The sequence below is a fragment of the Anolis sagrei genome, chromosome 4, assembly GCF_037176765.1.
Source record: "Anolis sagrei isolate rAnoSag1 chromosome 4, rAnoSag1.mat, whole genome shotgun sequence".
NCBI classification, from domain to species: domain Eukaryota; kingdom Metazoa; phylum Chordata; class Lepidosauria; order Squamata; family Dactyloidae; genus Anolis; species Anolis sagrei.
Genome location: NC_090024.1, coordinates 202,291,630 through 202,316,507, shown reverse-complemented (window position 1 = coordinate 202,316,507; position 24,878 = coordinate 202,291,630). Strand labels below are relative to the sequence as shown.

Genomic DNA, 24,878 nt, shown 5'->3' with positions numbered 1-24,878 from the left:
TGTGGTTTGTATAATCACCATTTGTACCTCAAACTGGTTCCAGGATTTCCAATCTAGTTATTTGCACATCGAAACCACTTTCTTCTATGCCAGTTTGAAACTGCCCTATGTGGTGAGTGTAGATGTGCCCTAGGTGCTCCAAGGCAATTTTATGGTCAATTTCCACCATAAAGTGTTGAAAATGCCCCTTAGAGGTAATGCTCCTTAGAGGTGGCAAAAGGCTTTTGAAAATTTTCACAAAAATTGTTTGACTCCATGGCAGTCCAAGGGCCTTCCACAACCCTAGAGGTCATTTGGTAGCAAAATAATAATAACAAAATTTCCCCTGGAGGGCTACATGTGGGTCATGAGCCAAACTTTAACCACTTCCGTTTTAGGCTCTGAGACTTTTACATACTTCAACATTTTCTGGACTACAGAAGGGAATGTGCCTAAAAGAAAAGTATACAGACTACTAAAGAACCATCTTGTATTTAATTGCAGGATTTCATTTATTACTAAATATATAATTAAACAAGTTAACAGGTGTACTAACCTGTTCCTATGCTACCATTAAGTGTTTCCTTCTCCTCTTCCTCTTCCTCTTCAGGTAGGGAACTGTCCATTTTCTGCATCTTGCTAACCGATGTTGTTCTTTTTCTTTGAGATTCTGGGTCAAAATCATTATCAAAGAGTACCTGGTCCACTGGATCTGGCTGAAATGGACTAGGCTCTGCTGGAGGTTTAGGGGTACCATAGAAATTACCTGGGAGGGAAACAATGTGCACAGTAATCAGAAATAATTAACACATATACCTACATTATTTTTCTATTATTTTGATTTTCCCAGACAAGCTATTTATTTAGCACCAACAACTACGGATAAACAAACTCCAGTTTTAGCTTAAGGCCTACCTAATTTATATTTATGGTAATATAAATTGCTTTCATATGGTAACAACATTTTATCTGAAATGAAAATTTAATCGTAATCTAATTTAAATAAAACATTCAACTTCACAAAATCCGGAAATAATAATACAGTAAAAATAGCACCTGGTTTTGATTTTTTTTTCTGGATACCAAGACTTTCAGATAAATTACAAATTTATTTTCAAGTTTCTTTGTGACTTTTTGTAAATTGGAACATATTGGTAATTCACATGTAAGGCTGCTGCTGCTGCTACATTTTTTTAACAGATGAAACACTAAAGAATTTTACACACACACATTTTAGGGTGTCCCACAGTTTCCTTCTATGCATGTATGTGCATTAATTTGCTTTCACCTCACCTGTTACCTTATGAAAACCCCACGAATTGCATGGTTTTGTTGGGCAAGGAATACTTAGTAGTAGTTTTGCAAATTCCTTCCTCTGAAATATAGCAGACAGCATTTACAGATGGTTAAAGGAAGAGGGAAACAGCAAAACTATGTGAGTTGGGAGCAAAGTAACTGCTTTGGGAGCAGTTTTGCCTAAGAAAATCCCATAAATTCAAAATGTCACTGTAATTTGACAGGCAACTAGAAGGCACAAAGGAATTTGTGTGCCATACACACTTTACATGCTTTATGTAGGAGATGCTAGGGTTATACTAGTGCACTGCATGAACCTTAACTTCTAAACAGAAAGCGTTGATGCTCTGACAAAAAAAGTGTCAAAGAGCGGCATAGAAGACTCAACAAGATGTCTATATCATCCTACCACTAGCATACATTTATAGTGTCATTGTGTCATGTATAATTAGAAGTAAATTTGATTAAATTCATTGGGATTTATTCCCAGGTACATGTGACTGCCTATCATTTTATGCAATGTACTGTCTAATGCATTTTAATCACATATCAATATTAAAGAGCATGTTCAGCTTTTGCATGTTATAATGCATACTGAAATACTATAATTTTCAAACAGGCTAAATGTATTTCTGATACTGCTGCTCAGAAAAAGTAAACTACTTAATCTCAAAAGGGTTGTCCCACATGGGGTTTCTCATAAATGAGGATTTTGTAATTTTACCTTGTGTTTACTAACGCCCCCTATGAGGCACACAGAAAAAATACGTAACAAGGAACAACAACAACAAAATCAATTCTGTTTTAATATGCACCGCATGATATTTAACTAATACAGAACAATCTGTAAATTTTAGCAGGCTGAAATCAAACGCAGATATATATTTGTGCAGAAACACAAAACAGTAATTTATACCAAGGCAACATTAAATTCACAGTTGGAGGTTTAGTCCCATGGTTTCAAATGTAGTTTGTTCTCCAAATAATGCTGCCAGCTCAATGCTGAATTATATCCCAAAAAGCTAAAAATACTACAATGACTCACTTGAAGAATCTCAGCAGTATTTCACAATAAAGAAAGTCTTCTGGAACAAAAATTAAAACAATTGGAGTTTTTTTTACTACTTAATTAATGATATGGCTTTACTAAAGGAATATGTAGACTGCTGTAAACATGGTCAGGAATTTGGATGTGGTAACATTTTGAAACTAAACATTACTATTACCTGCAAAGTATTTCAGAGCTCCAGAACCACACTTTGGAAGTGTCTAGTTAAATTTAACTAATTACTTATTAATTAGGTGCCCTTTTCTACAAATTAGTTATTACAAATTAGTTGGTCAACAAAAAGTGAGATGTTAAAAATAACCAGTTAAATTTAATTACTAATGTGCTAATTGTTTTCTGTCTTGCAACAAGGCTAAACAAAACTCAAACCTTCTCCAAAACATGCAGTTTCCAGATGTGTTTAAGCACAAATCCTATCATAACCCAATCATTACTCAAATGGATGATGTTGTAGCCCATGTCAGGCGAGAAAGAATTATAAAAACTAGTAAAGGGGTATTTTAAAGCATGAAACCCATAAAAACTTAGAGCAAGGTTTTCCCCTGACATTCAGTCCAGTCGTGTCCAACTCTGGGGGTTGGTGCTCATCTCCATTTCTAAGCCAAAGAGCCAGCGTTGTTCGTAGACACCTCCAAGGTCATGTGGCCAGCATGGAGTGCTGTTACTTTCATTCAATATGTCAATGGATTAGCAAGCTTTGGTTTCCACAATTTCTTCCTTTTCCATTACATCCCAATTAAACCTGGGCATCTTTACTAACCGATTTTCTGTTTCATCAAACTGATTAGTACACCCCTGGAACTTTTTTCTTCCAAACTGTGTTTCAAGATCTTGGCTTATTCTAGTCCATAGTTCTGACCTATACTATCTCAGTTCAGATGAAATGGGAAGCTTGATACAGTGCTCTAGAATAGCACTGGAATTGGATTGCAATAGCTTTTGAAGAGAACATTAAAAAACAAAATAAATTACAACCACACCTCTAAAAACAGCCTACACAACACTACAGAAGTGATTAGAAGTTCACATTGCAGTTTTGGGCTTATTCTGAAAAACAAAAAACAAAAACATGGGAACTCCCAATCCCCATGTGACTGCACTGATGCTTTGAGGAACCTGCATGCTGGCTAATAGTTGTGCAATTTTCACTTGTCTTACAGGCTTTGCAGCCACATGTATACATGGGGGGAAATGCATGTTACAGAATCATAGCCATAGATCTCATCCTTAGTAAGACCCAAGTGGTTAAATAACCTTGAGAATGAGAACGAGTTGACAGCACTATGTAAGAGATCACTATGCAACTGCTGTTCATACTGAATATAATACTTTGGGGAAAAAAATCAGCCCTCTTTTATGAATTATCTCTTAGTATGAATGGCAAAAACTATTGCTATGTGATGCATCCATTTTTCTTTTGAAAATAATTAGCTTGCATAGAGATTATTGCTGGTTTCTAAACTTGTTTTTATATACATTTCCAAGTAACGGGGGGGAAAACCTAACATGGCACCATTGTCAAACATTTGCTAGATTTATTGTCGAAGGCTTTCATGGCTGGAATCACTGGTTGTTGTAGGTTTTTTGGGCTGTATGGCCATGTTCTGGAAGCATCCTCTCTTGATGTTTCGCCTGCATCTGTGGTACGCATCCTCAGCGGTTGTGAGGTCTGTTGGAAACTAGGAAAAGTGGGTTTATATATCTGTGGAAGGTCCAGGGTGGGAGAAAGAACTCTTGCCTGTTGGAGCTAGGTGTGAATGTTTCAATTGGTCACCTTGATTAGCATTTGATGACCTGACATTTTTTTGGTGTGCCCTGTTACTGCCTGGGGGAATTCCTTGTTGAGAGGTGATTATCAGCTATCCTAATTGTTTCTTCTCTGGAGTTCCCCTGAGTTTGAGTTTTGTTTTTTTATTTACTGTTATAATTTTAGAGTTTTTAAATACTGGTAGCCAGATTTTGTTCATTTTCATGGTTCCTTCCTTTCTGTTGAAATTGTTCACATCCTTGTGGATTTCAATGGCTTCTCTGCATAGCCTGACATGGTAGTTGTTAGATTGGTCCAGCATTTCTGTGTTCTCAATTAATATGCTGTGTCCAGGTTGGTTCATCAAGTATTCTGCTATGGCTGACTTCTCTGGTTGAAGCAGTCTGCAGTGCCTTTCATGTTCCTTGATTCATGTTCGGGCAATGCTCCGTTTGGTGGTCCCTATGTAGACTTGTCCACAGCTGCATGGTATATGGTAGACACCTGCAGAGGTGAGAGGATCCCTCTTGTCCTTTGCTGAACGTAGCATTTGTTGGATTTTCTTGGTGGGTCTGTAGATAGTTTGTATGTTGTGTTTCCTCATCAGCTTCCCTATGCGATCAGTGGTTCCCTTGATGTATGGCAAGAACACTTTTCCTCTGGGTGGATTTTTGTCTTTACCCTCATGGCTTTTTTCTCAGTCTGATGTCTGAGGTGGAGTATCCATTGGTCTGCAAAGCCCAGTTTGGGTGGTTCGGTTTCCCTTGGAGGAGGTGAAGTTCACAGATTCTTTTTGCATGGTCTGCTAAGGCTTTAATTGTGCTTCTTTTTTGACTTGGGTGATGGTTGGAGTTTTTATGTAGGTATCTATCTGTGTGTGTGGGCTTTCCATAAACTGTGTGATCCAATTGCTGATCTGGTTTGTGGGTGACTAGGACATCTAGAAAATGCAGTTTTCCTTCATTTTATTTTTTTCATGGTGAATTGTATGTTTGGGTGGATGCTGTTAAGGTTGTCTAGCAACCTGTTTAGTTCTTCTTCTCCATGGCTCCAAATGGTGAAGGTGTCATCCACATATCTGAATATAGTGGGCGTTTTTGTTGCTGTTTCCAGGGCTTGTTTTTCAAGGTGTTCCATGTAGAAATTTGCTATGACTGGGCTAAGAGGGCTCCCCATAGCTACTCCATCTTTCTGTTCATAGAATTCATTGTCCCACTGAAATTAACTGCCTTTTCTAGATTTTCCTAGTTTCCAATAGACATCACAACCTCTGAAGATGCCTACCACAGATGCAGGCAAAATGTCAGGAGAGAATGCTTTTAGAACATGACCATAAAGCCTGAAAGACCTACAACAACCCATTAGCTAGATTTTGCCTTTCTTGATGCTGGAGTTAAAAAGATTTTCCTATTTCTGCACCAATATCAAGGGTTTCTGTCTCTACACTCTCACATTATCACTCTTCAGTTAAAAATAAATTAATATTCTAGTTTAATAGATATCTATTTTCAGCAGGGAGAGCAATTTTCAGTGAAAACTTTCAAGCAAAATTAGGGACAATGGCAGGACAGATTAATCTGATTGTTCTATTATACATGCTATATGCAGAGTTACTTTGCTAACACACAGCAAGGGGGCCTGGTACCCACACTAACTGCCCTATAAGCAACTGAAATGGAGAATCTCAAATCAAGTTCTCTTCTTAGAAAGCGGAGAATTATGCTAACATAAGACATCATGATAGAAAAGAAGTAATATAAAAGTATAACTATGACAAAACATTTTCCTTGAGCAAATCAGTTAAATGAATTGATTTAAACCTGAAACATACCATCATATGTTCCACTTTCTAGCAAGGCTCCACTTTCTTCTAGAGCCTTAAACTGTTCCACAGGAATAAAATTATAGTCTACCCCAGGGACCTCCCCATCTCTGGGAGCTCTTGTAGTGCCTGTGGAAAAAAAAGAGGCAGGAAGAGAACAGCTGTAAAGTTTTTTCAGCACTGCTAGTTTACAAAATACTCAGTTTGACTTGGCAGAGAAGCAATCTAATGCTGCATACAAAGAGGCTGCCACTTCAGCAAGATCATAATCAGAACATTCTAAGTCACAAGCACTCCAGAATGTGAAACTAGGGCAATAAATTATGTAGCAATGAGATATTTTAACAAAAGAACCCTCATGAATTTATGAAGTCTATAGCTACAAGATGAGTGCAAAAGAGTCATTTGAATTTTTCTTCACATTAAAACACTAATATGTTTTTTTTACATCCACAATCTTCTCTGAATAGAGATAGCTAACCTTTTAAATTTAAAAGACCTGATGTATTTGCATTCAAATCTTGGCATTTTAGAGAGTGTGTAACAAATCCATATCAGCATAACAAAACAGTAAGGTATTGTAAAACAATTTAATTCTTCTTTTCTATATAGAACTGAAATATTAAAAATGGAAAGATGCTCAACACAGTGGTATATTTATCATACAATTTGCTGTTGACAGAAAGCTACACTTCATCAAACTTCATCATCTTAATATGCCCAGCATTTCCTAAGAAAAGAGCTATCAATTTAGCAAGAAAAAAGTGTTGGAACATTCTCTTTCAACTACTCATTCCCTGACTGAATACTTCTCCTATTTACACTGTACTGTACACTCAGACAGAGAGGGCTAATCAGGAAAGCAGTTTCAGATTCTATCATCTTCTGCAGAATGTGAAATATGCAAGCTCATGTCTGAAAATACTGTATATGATTACCAGGAAATTCCACCTGAACATTAGGAAAAACTTCCTGACCCTCTGAGTTATTCTGTGGATGCTCAAATCACATTACATACAATGGTATAATAAAATAGAGCCTGAGGATCTGTGAAATGGTGGGAGGGTTGCATCAGGGAGTTTCTATACTTCACCAAGGTGCTTGATGTGTAGCAAAATCAAGGTTTGCTTTGAGGATATTATTTTCAAACCATGGTTGATTGAATTAGTGGATACAGAACCTGTGGATATGGAAGGTCAGCTGTACTAACAAATCTGTCTTTCATTTGGATTTCAATAATGATCTTTTGCTCTTTTTTATTACTTTTCTCTTTAGAGTATAATTTATTTCTGAACAAGGTCTACAAAATGAATTAACATGAAAAACTGATGGTTTCTAAGATAGCAAGAAAAAAAAACAAGATATGATAATCCCACAGATAAGCTCCACACTTGAGGGGCAATTTCTTGTCTCTTTTCATTAATAGGATATCTCCTGAAAAATAATAGTGTGTTCAAGCCACCTTTTGAAAAATGTATCACATTCATATATAAAACATTTTTTCAACATGCTGTTACATTTGTGTATAACTCTTGCCATCATATTGGTGTTTACCTGCAGTTTCATTATCTGGAAAAGTTTTGTTAAATTTTCTTCTCCTTGACAACACCTTGACAACACATAACAACTACAATATAATCAATATTAGGGCAGTGCGAACGGTAAAACATGTTTCAAAAGTAATCACAAAATTAGGGGGCACCGGCATTTCATTTCTGAAGTGTTTCTAAAGAGTAATTAGTGAAAATTTTGTTACTATAACAAGAGTAACCGGATTTTGTTACCTTTTGTTATAGTAATTGCGGACGTGGAGAAACTTCAGGGGCTTCTTTCTCCCTCATTTTTACAGATATTGGGGTGAAACTTGCTACAATGGTAGAACATATTTACCACTGTTAGCCCATCAAGTTTCAGAATGTTTCACTTATTCATAGATTTTTGGGGAATTTTCAAAGTTTTTATAAACCACATTTTAAAAACTACAAATTTCCTATACAATGGCACAAGATAACAGGGAATAATTCCCTCCAACTTTCAAAAACATTAATACATCTAATGATTTTAGGGATTTTTAAAAAATTGACAAAAAACTTTTTGAAAAAATCACATCAGCTATCTCATTGATAGTCTCTCATATTAAGCAATAGAACTTTCATTTAGAAATTTCTTCCCAGCCCAGCACAGAGATTTACTTAGTAGAAATATCAGTCAGTCCTCCTCTTTGCAGATTCAACAATTTAGTGAAACTCTGTTTGGTTGTTGCTACGAAGGGACAAATCTCTCTCCTATTCTGAATGGGGCTTTCTGATGCTGAGCAGAATTCTGGGAAATGTAGTTTAGTGCAAGGCATTTTGAATTCTCTGCCATAGGGTTCCTTGCCTTGCCAAACTACATTTCCCAGAATTCTGTGCTTTTTCAGTTTCTTTCCCAACGAACTCTGCTTTTTCCCTGTTCCTTCCCTCTCCTAATGGTGATAGACTATTAAAAAGGAAAGGCAGCCTTTTTTTGACTTTGCTTTGCTTCCTTGCACTGAAAATGAAACTGACATTAACAGGCTTCCAAGATTTGCAAAATTAAAATGAAATTGGGTAAGTTTCGACTCTTAAGTTTTTGCCACGGGCTATGCCCACATGTTGGATATTGCGTCATAAGTACAAATTTAATGAATTTGATATGCCTTCTGATTACTAACAAAAACATTGCACATTCCTAATAAATATAGTTGGTTGCAGCTCTTATTTTTCTATACCACTACTAACACTAAGAGCAAAACTAATAGTCCCAATCCTTTTTCCTAGGAGGATGTGGGAGCAAAATATCTATTAAAAAAAACCCCCCACAAAACTTAATACAACTATAGCCATATCATCAGATGTGCTGATTTTTTCATTACAGGAGCACCAAAACATAACATCCCTGCACATCACATACACTATGAAGTCTCACAGAAATATACACTCAGTTTTATTCCTGACGCATACCTTAACAGAAATGTTTATCACAGCATCTGTGCTGCATATATAGTTATCACAGCTTCTGTATATAGTTAAAACTTGAGCAAGCAACTAACCTCACAAAGTACAGTTGCATTCAGATATGTCAGATTTTTTCCCCAAGAGTAGCTTCACGCTCCACTTGCTTACAAGTGATCTTTAAAATTTCCAAACTATTTGTTGTGATTTTTAAAAAAGTACCAGCCTATGATATCAAAACAAAATGATTTATTTGAACATGTACCTATCCTGAACAGAGTATTTCTATAATGTAAGAGAATCACAAGTTGGTTCTTATACAGCTAACAGAAAATGAAGCAGAAGAGTTGTTAAAGCAAAAAATCTAGTCTTTCAAAAGACCACACAATAAACTTTTGGCCCCAATCCTCAATGGAATTACCAGGTTTGTACTTATTACTAAACACTGCTCATTTCTACTACATTAAAATTCGTTCACAAAACTGCTAGGAAAATGAAAGATTTAGAAACCAGATGCTGCGAATTACTAATTTTCCTTGTAGAACACATTACTGAGCACATACCCATTCCAACTTTCCTCCTATAACCCTTCATCTGAAATTCTATTTCCCTGTTATTATTCCCATTTCTTTTTTTAGCCTACCTTTAGTGAAACTCCTTTAACAGATATCAATTGCCCTATTTTATTTTAAACTGAATTTTTTTTTCAGATGTTAATTTCAACTTTAGAAAACCTTTATAAAACTATCTTGAACACAGAATCATGAACTTGGAAGAAAGCAGAAGGGCCATCCAATTCAACCCGTGCCATGTAGGAAAATACAATCAAAACATTGCTGACAGATGGCCATTCAGTCAACATATATTTCATCTGTTAGTTCATAGTTCTTATCAGGCTAATTGCTACCTATGAAAATTAATAGTAGCAGCTTCACCCAAACCAGGACTGCCTAAAACAAAATGTGCCTGTCAGAGCCAACTGCCTAGAAGCAGTCAACAAAGAAGACCAAGCCATACCTCCAATGGAATACAGAGTATGCAGTTCACTTCACATTCTTCAGCTACTGACAAATGGGACTTGGAGAAAGAAATTTTCAATGACAGGCAGGATTATATTCATCCTTAGAGAATGCAAGCACAATTTAACAGCATATAATATCCACTATTTATGAGTTTCATTTCGGATATTTCATATTTAACCAAATGAGTTATGTCACCACACTAAATACTTACACGGGATGGTTCTCAAGTAGAGATTATCTCTGATCACTTGTTGCAGTTTATGATCAATTGAACCTTTTTGGAACTGCAGGCTTAGGTAGTGACGCAAATCTTTGTTGATGACTTTGCCTGTAAAAAAACAGAGTGTCACACAATACTGTAATCTGCCACATGACAACTGTAATCTACTACCTTTCTAGGATTCTTATTCTCCACAAAAAAGAAAAGTCATGTCAATAAGATTGATGCAGATTTTGTACCTGCAACATACAGCCAATAATTTGCTCAATTAGTGCATCATATAGTCACTTTTCTAAAGTCATCTATAGATGCTTCTCTCTTTATGTCTACTGGTTATTTACAATTTTTATCTTCTACTATTGGAAAAATGAGAATTGTTGGCAGTTTGCACTAATCTACTTTAACATTAATATCATTTCCCTCAAACTGTTTAGTTTGATTTGAGGACACAGAAAAGTTGAAAATCTCAACTTGTGTTACTTGTAAACACTGCAATAAACAATGTTAACTATGCATGTGTCAATTATATTATGAAACAGCAAAATACTAGAAGCATTTCACAAGTATTAAATGATGCATAAAAATTGACAGATGATTTATCAGAAAGCTCTAGTACAGTGGTTCTCAACCTTCCTACTGCCACAACCCCTTAATACGCTCCCTCATGTTATGGTGACCCCCAACCATAAAATAAGTTTCATTGCTACTTCATAACTGTCATTTTGCTGCTGTTATGAATAGTAATGTAAATATCTGATATGCAGGATGTATTTTCATACACTGGACCAAATTTGGCACAAAGACCCAATACACCCAAATTTAAATACTGGTGGGATTGGGGGAGGGTATTGATTTTGTCCTGTGGGAGTTGTAGTTGCTGGGATTTATAGTTCACCTACAATCAAAGAGCATTCTGAACTCCACCAACGATGGAATTGAATCAAACATGGCACACAGAACTCCCATGACCAAGAGAAAATACTGGAAGGGATTGGTGGGAGTTGTAGTTCACCTACACCCAGAGAGCACTGTGGACTCAAACAATGATGGATCTGGACCAAACTTGGCACGAATTCTCAATATGCCCAAATGTAAACACTAGTGGGGTTTGGGGAAAATAGATCTTGACATTTGGGAGTTGTAGTTGCTGGGGTTTATAGGTCACCTACAATCAAAGAGCATTCTGAACCCTGCCAACGATTGAATTGGGCCAAACTTCCCACACAGAACCTCCATGACCAACAGAAAATACTGTGTTTTCTTGTGGTCTTTGGTGACCCCTCTGACACCCACTCGCGACCCCTCCAGGAGTCCCGACCCCCAGGTTGAGAAACACTGCTCTAGTAGAACACAGAAAGATTATCTTATTCAGAGAGATCGGAAACTTTAATTGCAGTTTGCAAATAGTTTGACCGATCTATTCCAAATTATATATTATAAATTATATATGGATTATGGCATATTTTTATATGTATTATTAAACTTAAGTCTCAAGAAGACATTAATTTTTTATTGAAAGTTTCAGTAAATAGGTGCCAAGAGGTTACTTTTATCAACTCTACAGGAAAATGCCAAATTGCTTGAAGATTAAGGAAATCTAGATGTTCAGGGATTCACAATGTCAGAGTTGTAAAGGAACACAGGAGATATTCCAGTCCTGCAACCTATCGTTCAATACACAATGTGCAATTTAGGATACAAGTTAAAAGTTAAAAGAGGAATATGGAAAAAATGTTTTTGATGAAGTCTGGGAAAATATATTGAAAGAGGATTTAAAAAGAAGGTTGAAAAATTACCTCCACAAGAGGAAATGAAATTCTGGACAGAGGATATAAAAAGTGGCTTGGAGGAGGGGAGCACAGAGGTGAATAATAGAAATATATACAGAAGAGTGAAATTTACTGTAGATATAATGAGATTAATGGGGGGAGGGGGAGAGATTTAAGCGCTTTGGATATCATATATCTGCTGTATTATGAATGTATTGATTTATTTTACAAAAATTAAATTTTAATATTAAAAAAGGATACAACCAAATTAGGAGTGTGCCACTATCTCAGTGATGCTTGTGGACTGCTGCTTAGTCGTTAAAAATCTTGCATGTGTGTGTATATGTGCCTTCGGGTCTATCTTGCCTCTGTGTCTGTCTATATATGTTGTATTTCTAAATGGCATCAAATGTTTGTCACGTATATGTGCATTGTAATCTGCCCTGAGTCCCCGGCAGGGTGAAAGGGGTGGAATATAAATACTGTAAGTAAATATATAATAAGTAAATCTTCAATTAACTTGTCAAATCTTTTCTAAAATGATCCAAGTGAATGGTCATTACTACAGTTTGTCATAGCGAGTCCCACAGCTTGCACTGCAAAATGAATTTGCATGTTTCCATGGGGTATTTCAGTATTCTAGTCGCTCATATCCTCCATTAGAACTTTGCTTTCACCCAGTTTTCAATTTTTGCTCCCAATAAGCCTGCATTTTTTGGTAAACCTATACGGTCAATCTTCATTTGGAGTTTTGTGGGATTAGCCTCCTGCAACCAATCCACAAAGATTTTTACAGTTTCCCCCAAACCTGCTGAAAGCTTCCTCTTATGTACAAGTTGTGCTGTTTTGTCTAGGTAAGTCATTCTCTTTCATCCAGAATATTGGAAATAAATTAAGTGATTAGTTTGCCAAAGAACTGAAGACAATACAATTTTATAATCTTATTATAAAAGCTGGCCTCAACACACAACCCATCAAACCATGTCAAAAAGAATCTGGAGGAAGAATATATATAAAAACTCAAAACACACAGCCCAAAATGATTCTAAACAGACCAGCCTAATTATCCTATATTTCACTGTATTCAAAATCCTGTGATTTCAAGTTTCAAATTCACCCAGAGAGGAAAAATATTGCTCAAGGCACCAAGGATGCCCCCCCCCCTCCCGTTTTCTAAGGGCTAAATCCTACATGTATCCTATCTGAAATCAATGGAAGTAAAGTTATTAGAGATTAACAAGTTGTATTTAACATTAGATTTAGCTCAAAGTTACCTTTTTGCATACATACTGTACAGGGCACACCAATAGCATATTCCCAAATTATATAAATTATATTTTACACAGCTCACAGCATTGGTTAAATTTAATGTAGCTAGCTACTTCAAACATGCACACACACAGACACACACTGTACAATCTTTAGAAATTTTGGCCAAGAACCTAAGCACTTTAGAACAGCAAAAACAAACACTAGAAAGTTATGCTGCATCTCTGGTCATAAAAAACATTCACACAACATATGCCAAGGCTTTGATCCCATCAGGTACAACGATCAATTACCATACCCACCAAGTCAAAGTGAGAGTATGCATAAATGCTTGCAGAACGACAGGTTGCACCACCTCAAGCAAAACCTGAGCAATCAGAATCACTTGTACAACCACTTTTATGCTTATTTTAGTGATCAAGCAGGATTTTAGTCTGGATGCTCTACCACCAAAAATCTGTAAGAATACTAATTTTACTCTAATCATTTATTCCAAGTATCCTCAATGAAGTAAATCTTTTAATTTGGTGTCATGAGCGACTTGAGAAACTGCAAGTTGCTTCTGAAGTAAGAGAATTGGCCATCTGCAAGGATGCTGCCCAATGGACGCCCGATGTTTTACCATCCTGTGAGAGTCTTCTCTCATAAGAGTAAACCTCATAATATGACATATTAACCTGTCAACACATTGTATGAACATCCAGCAGAAAAGCAATCCTAATCTTTATTAAGTATTGTGGAACCTTAAAGACCAACTTTTCTACCATCAAAGCAGGAAATGCCCCCCCCCCCTTTCTCTCTCTCTATATATCAGTACCAAGCTATTATAGAAGCCTTTCCAGACGTTATCAGTTCAATAAAACACAGTACAGTCAGCCCTTCACATTTGCTGGGGTTAGGGACACAGCACCAAGAATTGAAATATTGCACCTTTCTAGGAATTTCTAGGTATTTCAGCATGACCCTATGGTTGATTTCCCTAGAAAGATGAGCACCAAAGACCTAGAGGTTCCTAGAGAGATGTTCTCTCTAGAAATCCTCTAGATCCTCCAACAAGACTGACTAAGAATACTTAAATAAAATCTGTGAATAATCACATCCGCAAAAATGGAGGACTACTATAATCAAGCAGAAATATGATACAAAGACAAACTGAAAATCTTGGTCAGAGATGCCAAGGGCTCAGATTTTATGTGAGACTTCAGTCCTCTTCTGGTTTACAGCACAATGTTGGAGCAATATCCTTTTCTCATCCCCCACACCATGGAAAAGTTGGCAAGTGTGGAATTGTTCTTTAAACTGCTCTGCATAGAACTGCAGTGTCTTGTGGAAAACAGATCTATTTAAGGACACAACTAAGTCAACATGCTCCCAGCACTTTCTACAACTCTGAACTGGAGATAAAACCTTGGATGTATTATTTTGAGTGAACTAAGGAATCACAGAAATTGGTGGAAAGCTTGCTACATTACTCTGGAAAAAAATTTCCTCATTTCAATAAGCTAGGGGTCATACTCTGAACTGGAACTGTTGCGGTTTATTTATTACTAGCTTGGGGACCCGGCGTTGCCCGGGTTATTAGAGAAAGTGGGTAATGGTGGTTCTGTATGCCAAGTTTGGTCTTTATTGGTCTTTGGATAATGGCAGCATTATTTTCAGGAAGTGAGTGAAGGTACTTGAAGTCCCATCATCCATGGGCCATCCTCCTACAAACAGCAGCAGGATATAGAGGGGGTCATGTGGGCTCTGTGTGCCAAGTTTGGTCTTTATCAGTCATTAGATGAGGGTTGGTAGTGGTGTCAGTAAGTGAGTGAAGGTACTGCAAGTCCCATCATCCAAAGTCCATCCCCTTTTAAACTGCAGCAGGATGTAGAGTGGGTCTTGTGTGCTCTGTGTGCCAAGTGTGGTCTTGATTGGTCATTAGAAGAGGGTTGCAGCAATCTTTGAAAGGGAGTGGAGGTACTTGAAGTCCCATCATCCATGGTCTGTCCTCCTCCAAACTGCAGCAGGATGTAGAGTGGGTCATTGGAGCTCCATGTGCCAAGTTTAGTCTTGATTAGTCATTGGCGAGGGTCTCAGTGGTCTCAGAAAGTGAGCAAAGGTACTGCAAGTCCCATCATCCATCTCCAAAGTTTTCCAAACAACACCAGGACGTAACGTGGGTCATGAGAGGTCTATGTGCCAAGTTTGATCTTGATCCGTCATTGGATGAGGTTTGCAGAGGTCTCAGAATGTGAGTGAAGGTACTGGAAGTTCCATCATCCATGGTCAACCCTCCTCCAAAACTGCAGCAGGCTGTAGAGTGGGTCATGGGGGCTCTGTGTGCCAACTTTGGTCTTGATTGGTCATTAGATGAGTTTTGCAGCAGTCTTGGGGAGTGGAGGTACTTGAAGTCCCATCATCCATGATCTATCCTCCTCCAAACCACACCAGGATGTAGAGTGGGTCATTGGAGCTCCATGTGCCAAGTTTAGTCTTGATTAGTCATCGGCGAGGGTCTCAGTGGTCTCAGGAAGTGAGCGAAGTGACTGCAATTCCCATCATCCATTGTCAAATTCTTCCAAACCGCACCAGGACGTAGAGAGGGTCATGCTGGGTCTCTGTGTAAATTGTGGTCCTGATCCATCATCGTTGGTAATTGTAATGGTCTTAGGAAGGGAGTGCAGGTATTGCAAGTCCCATTGTCCATGGTGCATCCTCCTTCAAACTGCATCTGGATGTAGAGTGCGTCATGGAGACTCAGTGTGCCAAGTTTGGTATTTATTGGTAATTGGATGATGGTTGCAGTGGTCTGAAGAATTGAGCAATGGTACTGCAAGTCCCATAATCCACGGTCCATCCCCGGCCAAACCGCACCAGGACGTAAAGTGGATCATGAGAGGTCTATGTGCGAAGTTTGGTCCTGATCAGTCATTGGATAAGGTTAACAGCGGTCTCAGAATGTGAGTGGTGGTACTGCAAGCCCCATCATCCATCGTTCATACTCCTCCAAACTGCAGTAGGATGTAGAGTGGGTGATGGGGGCTCTGTGTGCCTATTTCGGTCTGTATTGGTAGTGTTATGACCCAGCCCCCTTTGGCCTTTCCTTTCCTCTCTTTGTCATCTCGGAATGTTGGATTTGAAGCTGGCCAATCAGAGACTATATGCAAATTTCCTTCTCATGTCCCCGTTTCTGCCATGAAATCTTTTCTCCACCAGGGGCTCCTCTTGAAGCTGGCCAATCAGAGACCATATGCAAATAGCACCACTGCGGCAGCCAATCTGAATGCTGGAACTTTCAGGCTAGCCAATCGGAAAGCTGCCACAAACACGTCCGCCCTCCACACTTCTGCCCTTCCACTACAAACACTCTCTTTTATTATATATATAGATTTATTTACTGTACTTATACTTCACTCTTCTCACCTCTGGGGGACTTTTCCTACTGCTTTCCATTTAACAGAGGAAGAGAATCCTAACTATGGCATTTCAGAAATTTTCTTCAACTTTAGTAGCAAGGTAACATCCTGTACCAACTTTAAGATATCTACAATGTGATTAAAAACATCATCTTTAAGAAAGAAAAAGAATGTCATTTTCCAATTATGCAGAGCTCAAAATTATTTGCTATTTCAATGTATGGACTGTAATACTGCAAAAGCTTTGTTCTGATAAATATTCTAGGAACATTCATTCAAGACTTGTGGATGGATAGATTCAAACATTAGTTGCAAAGTAATATAATAATAATAATAATAATAATAATAATAATAATAATAATAAAGCTCTTTATTTATACCCCGCCACCATCTCCCCCAACGGGGACTCAGGGCAGCTTACATGAGGCCAAGCCCAAGCAACAATTACAATAAAATAAAACACAAACACACACAACAACACAATAAAATACAAAAACATATGAATATAGTAAGCAATACAAAATATAAAATACAATATCCACAATTCCAATGACATTGAGCAGACCGCATGTGCAAGATAAAACACTAAAAACTCAGGGTGAGATAAGGAGGAGCAGATTATTTATGAGGGAGAGCACATAAAAAGAGTGGAGTTGTAAAGGGGCATTCATATAGACGTGGGATGAGTGCTCCAAGAACAGAGACGTTGAGGGGAGCAATAGTATATGGCTGCGTGACTACTCTCCGAATGCACAACAGAAAAGCCAGGTTTTGAGGTCCTTCTTGAAAGTTTCTAAGATGGGAGCTTTCCTAAGCTCTCCGAGTAATGAGTTCCAAAGTTGGAGGGAGGGGCCTCAGAGGAGAAGACTCTCCCCCTAGTACCCACAAGTCATGCCTATGATATTTGCAAGGGCAAAAGGAGGGCCTCCCCTGAAGATCGAAGAGCTCAGGCTGGTTCATGGAGAGAGATACGGTCACGAAGATAGGCAGGTCCTAAACTGTTTAGGGCAGGGGTTCTCAAACTAAGGCCCGGGGGGCCGGATACGGCCCTCCAAGGTCATTTACCCGGCCCTCACTCAGGGTCTACCTAAGTCTGAAATGACTTGAAAGCACACCACCACCACCACAACGATCCTATCTTATCGTCCAAAAGCAGGTCCACACTTCCCATTGAAATACTAATAAGTTTATATTTGTTAAAATTGTTCTTCATTTTAATTATTGTATTGTTTTAAAGTGTTTTTTTGTACTACAAATAAGATATGTGCAGTGTGCAGTGTGCATTTTTCCCCAATTTATAATCCGGCCCTCCAACAGTTTGAGGGACTGTGACCTGGCCCTCTGTTTAAAAACTTTGTGGACCCCTGGTTTAGGGCTTTATAGGTAAAAACCTGCACCTTGAATTGGGACCTGAAAATAAACAGCAACCAGTGAAGCTCCTTAAACAGGGGCGTTGACCGCTCCCTGTAATTCGCCCCGGTTATTAATCTGGCTGCTCAGCATTGGACAAGTTGTAATTTCTGGGCCATCTTCAAGGGTAGCCCCACGAGAAGTGCATTGCAGTAATCCAGTCTAGAGGTAACTAAGGCATGGACCACCATGGTCAAGTCAGACTACATGAGGTAGGGTCACAGTTGACGTACAAGTTTGTCTTCAAAGTGTATGGAAAGGGGAAGATATTGAAGTTAGGGTGGAATCAACTCTGCACACAGAAATTATTAAAACCAGGCATTTTAAGGTGGAATGGGATGGGAACTACTGTTAAATTCTCAGTTTCCATTGGAAACAGAAGGCCACCAAATGCCAAACTAAGAAGATGATCCCCCCCCCCCCCCACTTCTCCGCCCTTGTGGGATGAGGATCTTAAAAGCAGTTTTGTAAAACTCTGGTGTAAAAAACTTTTATGAAGATAGGATAAACCTTTCTTTATGGCAACTATTTATATTAGAATGAACAGGTTGTTTACTTGTAGCTGGTTCTTCAAATGGTCATCTGTGGATGTGCAATACACCTCTCTGAACGTTCTAGCAATGCATTCTAGCATTTTGGAAGCAGCTGATCTAACCTTCCATGCACATGACTAGTGCATTTCCTGCCTAAATCCCGAGTTTCCTTGATGAAGAATTGGAAGATAAGAACAGCATGCCACAATGGTGGGGGTAGAGGGTGAGTGGGCTTGTAGGAGTTCACACCTGATCACTTAAAGAACCACAATTACAGGGAGAAGCAACCTCTTCTCCCAGAAATGGGAGATTAGCAAGCTACTCACTATTGGGGGGGGGGGGGATGTGTCATGCAACACAGAAGAAGAACACAGACCTCCAAAAGCAGCCTCAGCCTGGGACCTTGCATTCAATCTGTCACCTGTCATGTGTTATGGTTGAAAAGCTAGGACTATGTGGCCACTCTGCCAATGCCATGGATTGAAACAACTATCAGAAAGGCAATTGAGACCACACCACTCTGGTTGAATGACTCCTCATTTGAGCTGAGGAGTCATTCTTTTCCAGCAAGAGAATAGGCCAAACAGGAAGTGGATGCGAAGTATAGAAAAACAAGATATAGAGATCGGGAGACCTTTCTTGTTTTAATAGCAGGGTGAATCCCCGTGGAATATGTGGAAAGAGGCCATTTGATGTAGGATTCTTCATAAATGCACAAAGTAAAATATCCTGGTTGGTGTGAAAAGCAGAGACCACCTATGTGAGACTGCTTTTTGCAGACTTTAGTTCAACATTCAACACAATCCTATCACATGGACTGGTATTTAAAATTATGGATCTTGGATTATATTCAATCTGTTCCTGGTTTATAGACTTCTTGCCTGGACATTCCCAAAGGGTTAGATTAGGTAATCATACCTCTTCAGCTCTAACTGTCAATACTGGGATGCCACAGGGCCATGTGTTGAGTCCTCTGATTTACACTTTGTACGCATATGATTGTACCCCTCGTCCACCATGACCAAATTCGTAGATGATACAACTGTGGTGAGGTTTATCTCTGAAGGGAATGAGTCTGCCTATCGGGATGAGGTGGATCAGCTGCTCTCATGGTGCAGGGACCATACTTTGGTTCTTAACATCAATAAGACCAAGGAGCTCATAGTGGACTACATAAAGAACAAACTAGAAATTCAGCCCTTGGCCATAAATGGAGACCAAGAGGAATGGGTGGCCAGTTTTAAGTTCCTGGGTGACACTGTTAAGGAGGATGTGAGCCAGGGCACCCATACAGCAGTGTTGGTTAAGAGGGCCCAGTATTACTGGAGACTTCTAAGGAACCAACAACTGAATAAAAAACTGCAGGTGACTTCCCAGCGCTGTGCTATAGAGAGTGTCCTAACCTACTACATCTGTACATTGCTTAGTAACTGTACGGTGACAGGCAGGAAGGCGCTTCAAAGGGTCACCACTACTGCACAGAGAATCACTGGTTGTCCTCTCCCCTATTTGGAAGAACTTGACAGATCCCGAAGACTTCAGAAAACTCAGAGGATTCTTGGGGATCCATCTCACCTGGCATATTCTTTTTTTGAATTACTGCCATCTGGCAGATGGTACATGGTGACAAAGACAAGGACAAACAAAATGAGAGATAGCTTTTATCCTAGAGCTGTGACTATGTTGAACTCACAGGCTTCACATTGATGTGGCATTGGGGACTGTGTGTTGGTTGAGGTGTGGAGGGATGGGTGTGTTGTTTTGTCGTGTGTGCTGGGGAAGGCATTTAATTTCATTGTGCAATAGCACAACAACAATAAAGCTATCCTAGCCTATCCTACTCTAAAGGAATAATCAATCAGGCCTGAGAAAAGCTTTGTTTTTATGGAAGCAAAGATCAAGTGGATCAGTCCATGGGGCACAAAGGTCATCTTCACACCTCACTGAAGTTACAGCCACCAAGAAAGCAGTCTTCCAGGTAAGTAGCTTCAGATCACATGAGGTCACGGGTTTAAAAAGCTTCCACAACAACAGGGATAGAACCAGTTTAAGGCTTTAGTGAGCTGCCACAGGTGGATGTAGATTTCTGTGTCTGCACAGAAACCTCTTGACTAAGTGGTATAGAAAATAGGAAGGCTTGCTGAATTTCTGTAGATTACAGAGGGTCACCAACAGGTAGTATCTAATTGATAGATGGAAAATACCTTTATCACATATAGAAATCAGAAAGTAAACATGACTTATCTGTCAGAAAGACACCCTGAGATGAGATAGACAAGAAAGTTGATCTACTTATAAGAATATGAATGATATACTCCATCAGGAACAAGTCTAATGAAAGCTGGCAGTATGGAAGTAAATGGGTAACATTTACTACCTTCTTCATTCAGGCTATCTTGGAAGACTCTGCATTCCCCAAAGATCTTACACACTTTGGAAGAGGAAAGGGTCTTCTTATGGAGCATTTTTTGCTGTTGTTGTTTTGACAATTCAGCTAAGACCTCCTGAAGCTCCATCAATTCCGAACAGATGATATTTTTCTTCCTTAACATATGGAGTCAATGTTTTTGACTTCCTTAACTTAAAGAATCATTGTCTCTGACCTTGTAGCCATATGTTGTTTACACCAGACATACCCAGGTCAGTTATGTCAGTGGTTCAGCAATTTTTCTTCATCAGCACTTTTCATGCTACAATTTAATCAAACCTTCACCTCCTTTTTTTCTCTCCATAATGCGGTTTTCCAGGTTCAAAATTTCTTGGGATGGTGACTTCAGCCTTGGCAGCCTTAACAGACCCTTAGCCAGACCCCATTCATATAATTTAATTCATTCCATTCATCACAAAAAGACAAAACCAGGGCTGTGCCACCAAGTTTGATTGGATGCACTTCTCTCTGTCCTTACATACATTGGCTATCACCCTAGTGACATGGAGAAATGAGAAAAAGCATACATGAAGGGGCCTCTGTGATGGAACAGGAATGCATCTCCTAGCAAGCACCTCCCTAGACTTCTTGAGGATGCGAAAACAGGCATGCCAACCTTAAGGTGTCCATAGTTATAATAATCTACTGCCACTTCAATTTGAATAAGATACTCTCAAACAGGTTTTGCTCACCCAAATAATAGAGGAAATGCTTGACATAAACTGGCATCCACTGGCATATATGAAATCTGTTGCTATTTGGATCAAAAACCTCAAGGAATCAATTCAGAAGAATAATCATGTTTAGCCTGGCACAAAGGATAACTATTAATGCCAAGAGGCTTTGCAAAACATGTATATTTGCAGGGGAATCATGTGTTTTTAAAACCCAAGATGTGGCCCTTTACAAAATCAAGGCTGTGTTTTCTGGGAGGAAATTTCCTCCAATTGTTAGGTTGATTAATTGTCCATGAGCCAGATGGGTTTGCTCAGAGACCAATAGAAGAGAGTAGCATGGCATTTTGACCTCTACAAAGACAAGACTGGAATGCAGATAGTATCAACCAATTGTCTATGGGGCTGGTAATGACTCCCAAGATGTAGAATCCATTAACATTTCCATGCACTTAGACCAGTGCAAGTACCATCCACTTGGATTTGGTAAAGTCAAAAGAACTGTGGAAAGAACAAAAAGAACTTTGAATTTAAATTGCTTGTTCTCTGTAGCAACACTTAGAAAATGTAAATAGTAAAACACTGTAGTAGACTGGAGGGAAACATTAGCATGCACAGTATAGGAAACAAACACTTAAAAAAGGATGACTGCTTAGTCCTAGCAAGTTCCACGTTTCACAAAAGCATGTGAAAATGACAGATACCAGTCACAAGGAATACAGGTTTTCAATAATAGTACACTATAGGCTGTACACTGTTTCAAAGGAGATGGTCTCATATCCTTTGTTCCTTACTGATACTCCCTCCCCCTTCCTGTTATCCTCCCTCCCTCTTTGATCCCATGCTCGCTTATTGAAGCACAAGTGTGGTAGAATTCAACAAGGGTTTGTCTCTAATAAAGATACTTATCTGCTTTTTCTCTAAACAGAACAAACACACACCTCCCTTCTCACAAACATATTTCCTCTGCCATATAATTTTTCAAACCATATTGATAATAAATATATATATTAAAGTGTAATTTTAAAGGCCAAGTGGAATAAGTTAAGTTTGGACACCCAGCAGAAACGTAACAAGGATGCATCCAGCTTAGCTTCCCATGGGAGGAAACATGATAGTTGATTGTATTGAAAAAATGGTCTTGCATACTAAATAACACAGCCTCACACAACAGAATCTCTGGTGAAGATCAGTAATTCAGCAGGAAGAAATTTTCACTAACAGTCAGCAACAAAGCTGGATGAAGAGTGCCGCGAAAGCAATATGAGAAAGAAGGTAAGTTCAACACTATGTGACATGGATTTTGCTCCTGGGTTATAAATGTCATTTTCTAATTAGTTCTGTCATAAAAACATGGAAAACATTTATTAAACTGCAAAAACTTTGTTTTTGTGGGACAACTGCGGGACATTTTGCTAGCTTTAAAACCAGTTATAAACAATGACTGTGGCATTACACAATGGAACAGTAGGAGAAAAGATACCAGCTTGTATTCCAGATTCTTGGGGGCTGAGCAATACATTGCAAATTATTACACATTTCTGCTTGATTGTTTGAGTTACCATCTCAATGCAGTTTAAAACACATTGTATGCAAATGATACAATCTTAAAGGACAGTAAAAGTAACATGGGAAGAGCAAGTTCTTTGTTCCCCAAACAATTCTAAAGAAAGACTGTGTTCTTTGTTTATTGTTCTAAGATATCAGTGTAGGATCTAGATACCCTGAAGTCAGCAGATCACCATCTGATAATAGATGTTATGCAGGGTCAGCTAAGGTTAGCATTTGAGAGAGACCGCCACTGAATACCAGGTGTTGTCAAAACCACCTGATTATTCCTTGCCAAAGACAACTATAAAATTCCTGAGACAGTCAGCAGGCAACTTGATGGCATGCATGTGTACCAGTGTAGCCTTTCTCACCTCACTCCATCTTTTTGAGGTTTGCTTTTTTATTGCCTTCATAGCTAAGTTTGTCCAGCAAACCTTACCCCAGAGATAGGATGTGAGAGTTAATGAGAAACATTCCAACACATGACACCAAATTTGCCTGAAAATATTGTAAAGAACTATAATTTTTTTTAAAAAATGGATGTGATATATTTAACTCAAACACTATGTAAAGGTCGAAATAAACAATATTAAAATGAATCATTTTAAAACTGTGAAGCATGACATAGCTGCTGGGGAGTGACCTAAAGAGATACTCAGAAACTGATACCACCACTATTCTTTTTCAAAGTACATAAGAAATTCAATATTGTCAGATCAATGTCATTTATCAATGCATTCTGTTTCAAGACAACCAGTTGCAAGTACTGTACTTTAAAGGAAGCTGCAAGAAGTCCAGCAGCAGACTATTATATAATGCCTTACCTTTGGGCTACACATAAATTATGTATTGATCATTTCACTATTTTAGCTATTTAATGTCCTACTGCTGCTATACATTTTTGTTCTTCATTCACCTTGCCCTATTTCCAATTTCACTCCAAAAAGATTAGCAGCTTAATACACTCACATATATAAACACATGGTCCCTTTTTTGCAAAATAAATAGCTTACAAAAAGATAGTGTAACAATTCAAGTTTAAAATAACAATAAAAATAAATAAACCTACAAGGATAAGAATAAGTATGTATCTGAATACAAGTATGGTATTGACAAAAACGTGGAAAAGAACTGAAGTATCTTCCGTCTATGACGGGCAACTGAAATTAATAGAAGTCCTGGAAATGGGCAATGTAACTAGAATAATGAAGGGGTGTTCTCTAAGAATGGTGCAGAAAAAGTGGGAGAAAGCAGAGAAATATTTTAAGGAATAAGTAGTATTTGTAAACAAAATATAAGCACTGGGTATTTAAGTTTCTCTTTTTACCAAATGCAATGCAAGAAGACTTAGGAAGAACCTCTACCTCTAAGGGAGGGAAGGAAGTAGTGTATTTGTATATGTTATTTAATTGGATTATATTATGTTTGCTTAGCTTGTGTGTGTCTTTTCTTCTTTGTAACTTATGTAACTTATGGTGTTAGTTTTTCCCCCTTTTCTTTCTTTCTGAAAATCAGTACAAATTATTTTTTAAAAGAGTGCAACATTACAAGTTTAAAATAACACTAGGAATAAGTAAGTACAGTCAGAAAGGATACAGAAGACATAAAATAATAAATCTTAAAAAGATTCAGCTAAAATGTTTGCTGAAATAAAAGTACCATTGTTGGAGTGAAACAGGGTGTCAGAAAACAACATGATATGAAGAAGTAGTGTAATAA

At 38.3% G+C, this 24,878-nt stretch overlaps 1 protein-coding gene across 2 annotated transcripts in view; it reads right to left on the bottom strand.

Moving 5' to 3' along the window:
- The window catches only part of MAGI3 (membrane associated guanylate kinase, WW and PDZ domain containing 3), a 173,610-nt gene that overhangs the window by 87,275 nt on the left and 61,457 nt on the right, over window positions 1-24,878 (bottom strand). For both annotated transcript variants that reach the window (XM_067468086.1, XM_067468087.1), the window contains exons 2-4: window positions 10,119-10,235; window positions 5,923-6,042; window positions 536-745 (exon numbers count right to left, since the gene is read on the bottom strand). In XM_067468086.1, coding sequence (XP_067324187.1) covers window positions 536-745; window positions 5,923-6,042; window positions 10,119-10,235 — 447 coding nt within the window. The remainder of the gene's footprint in view (window positions 1-535; window positions 746-5,922; window positions 6,043-10,118; window positions 10,236-24,878) is intronic.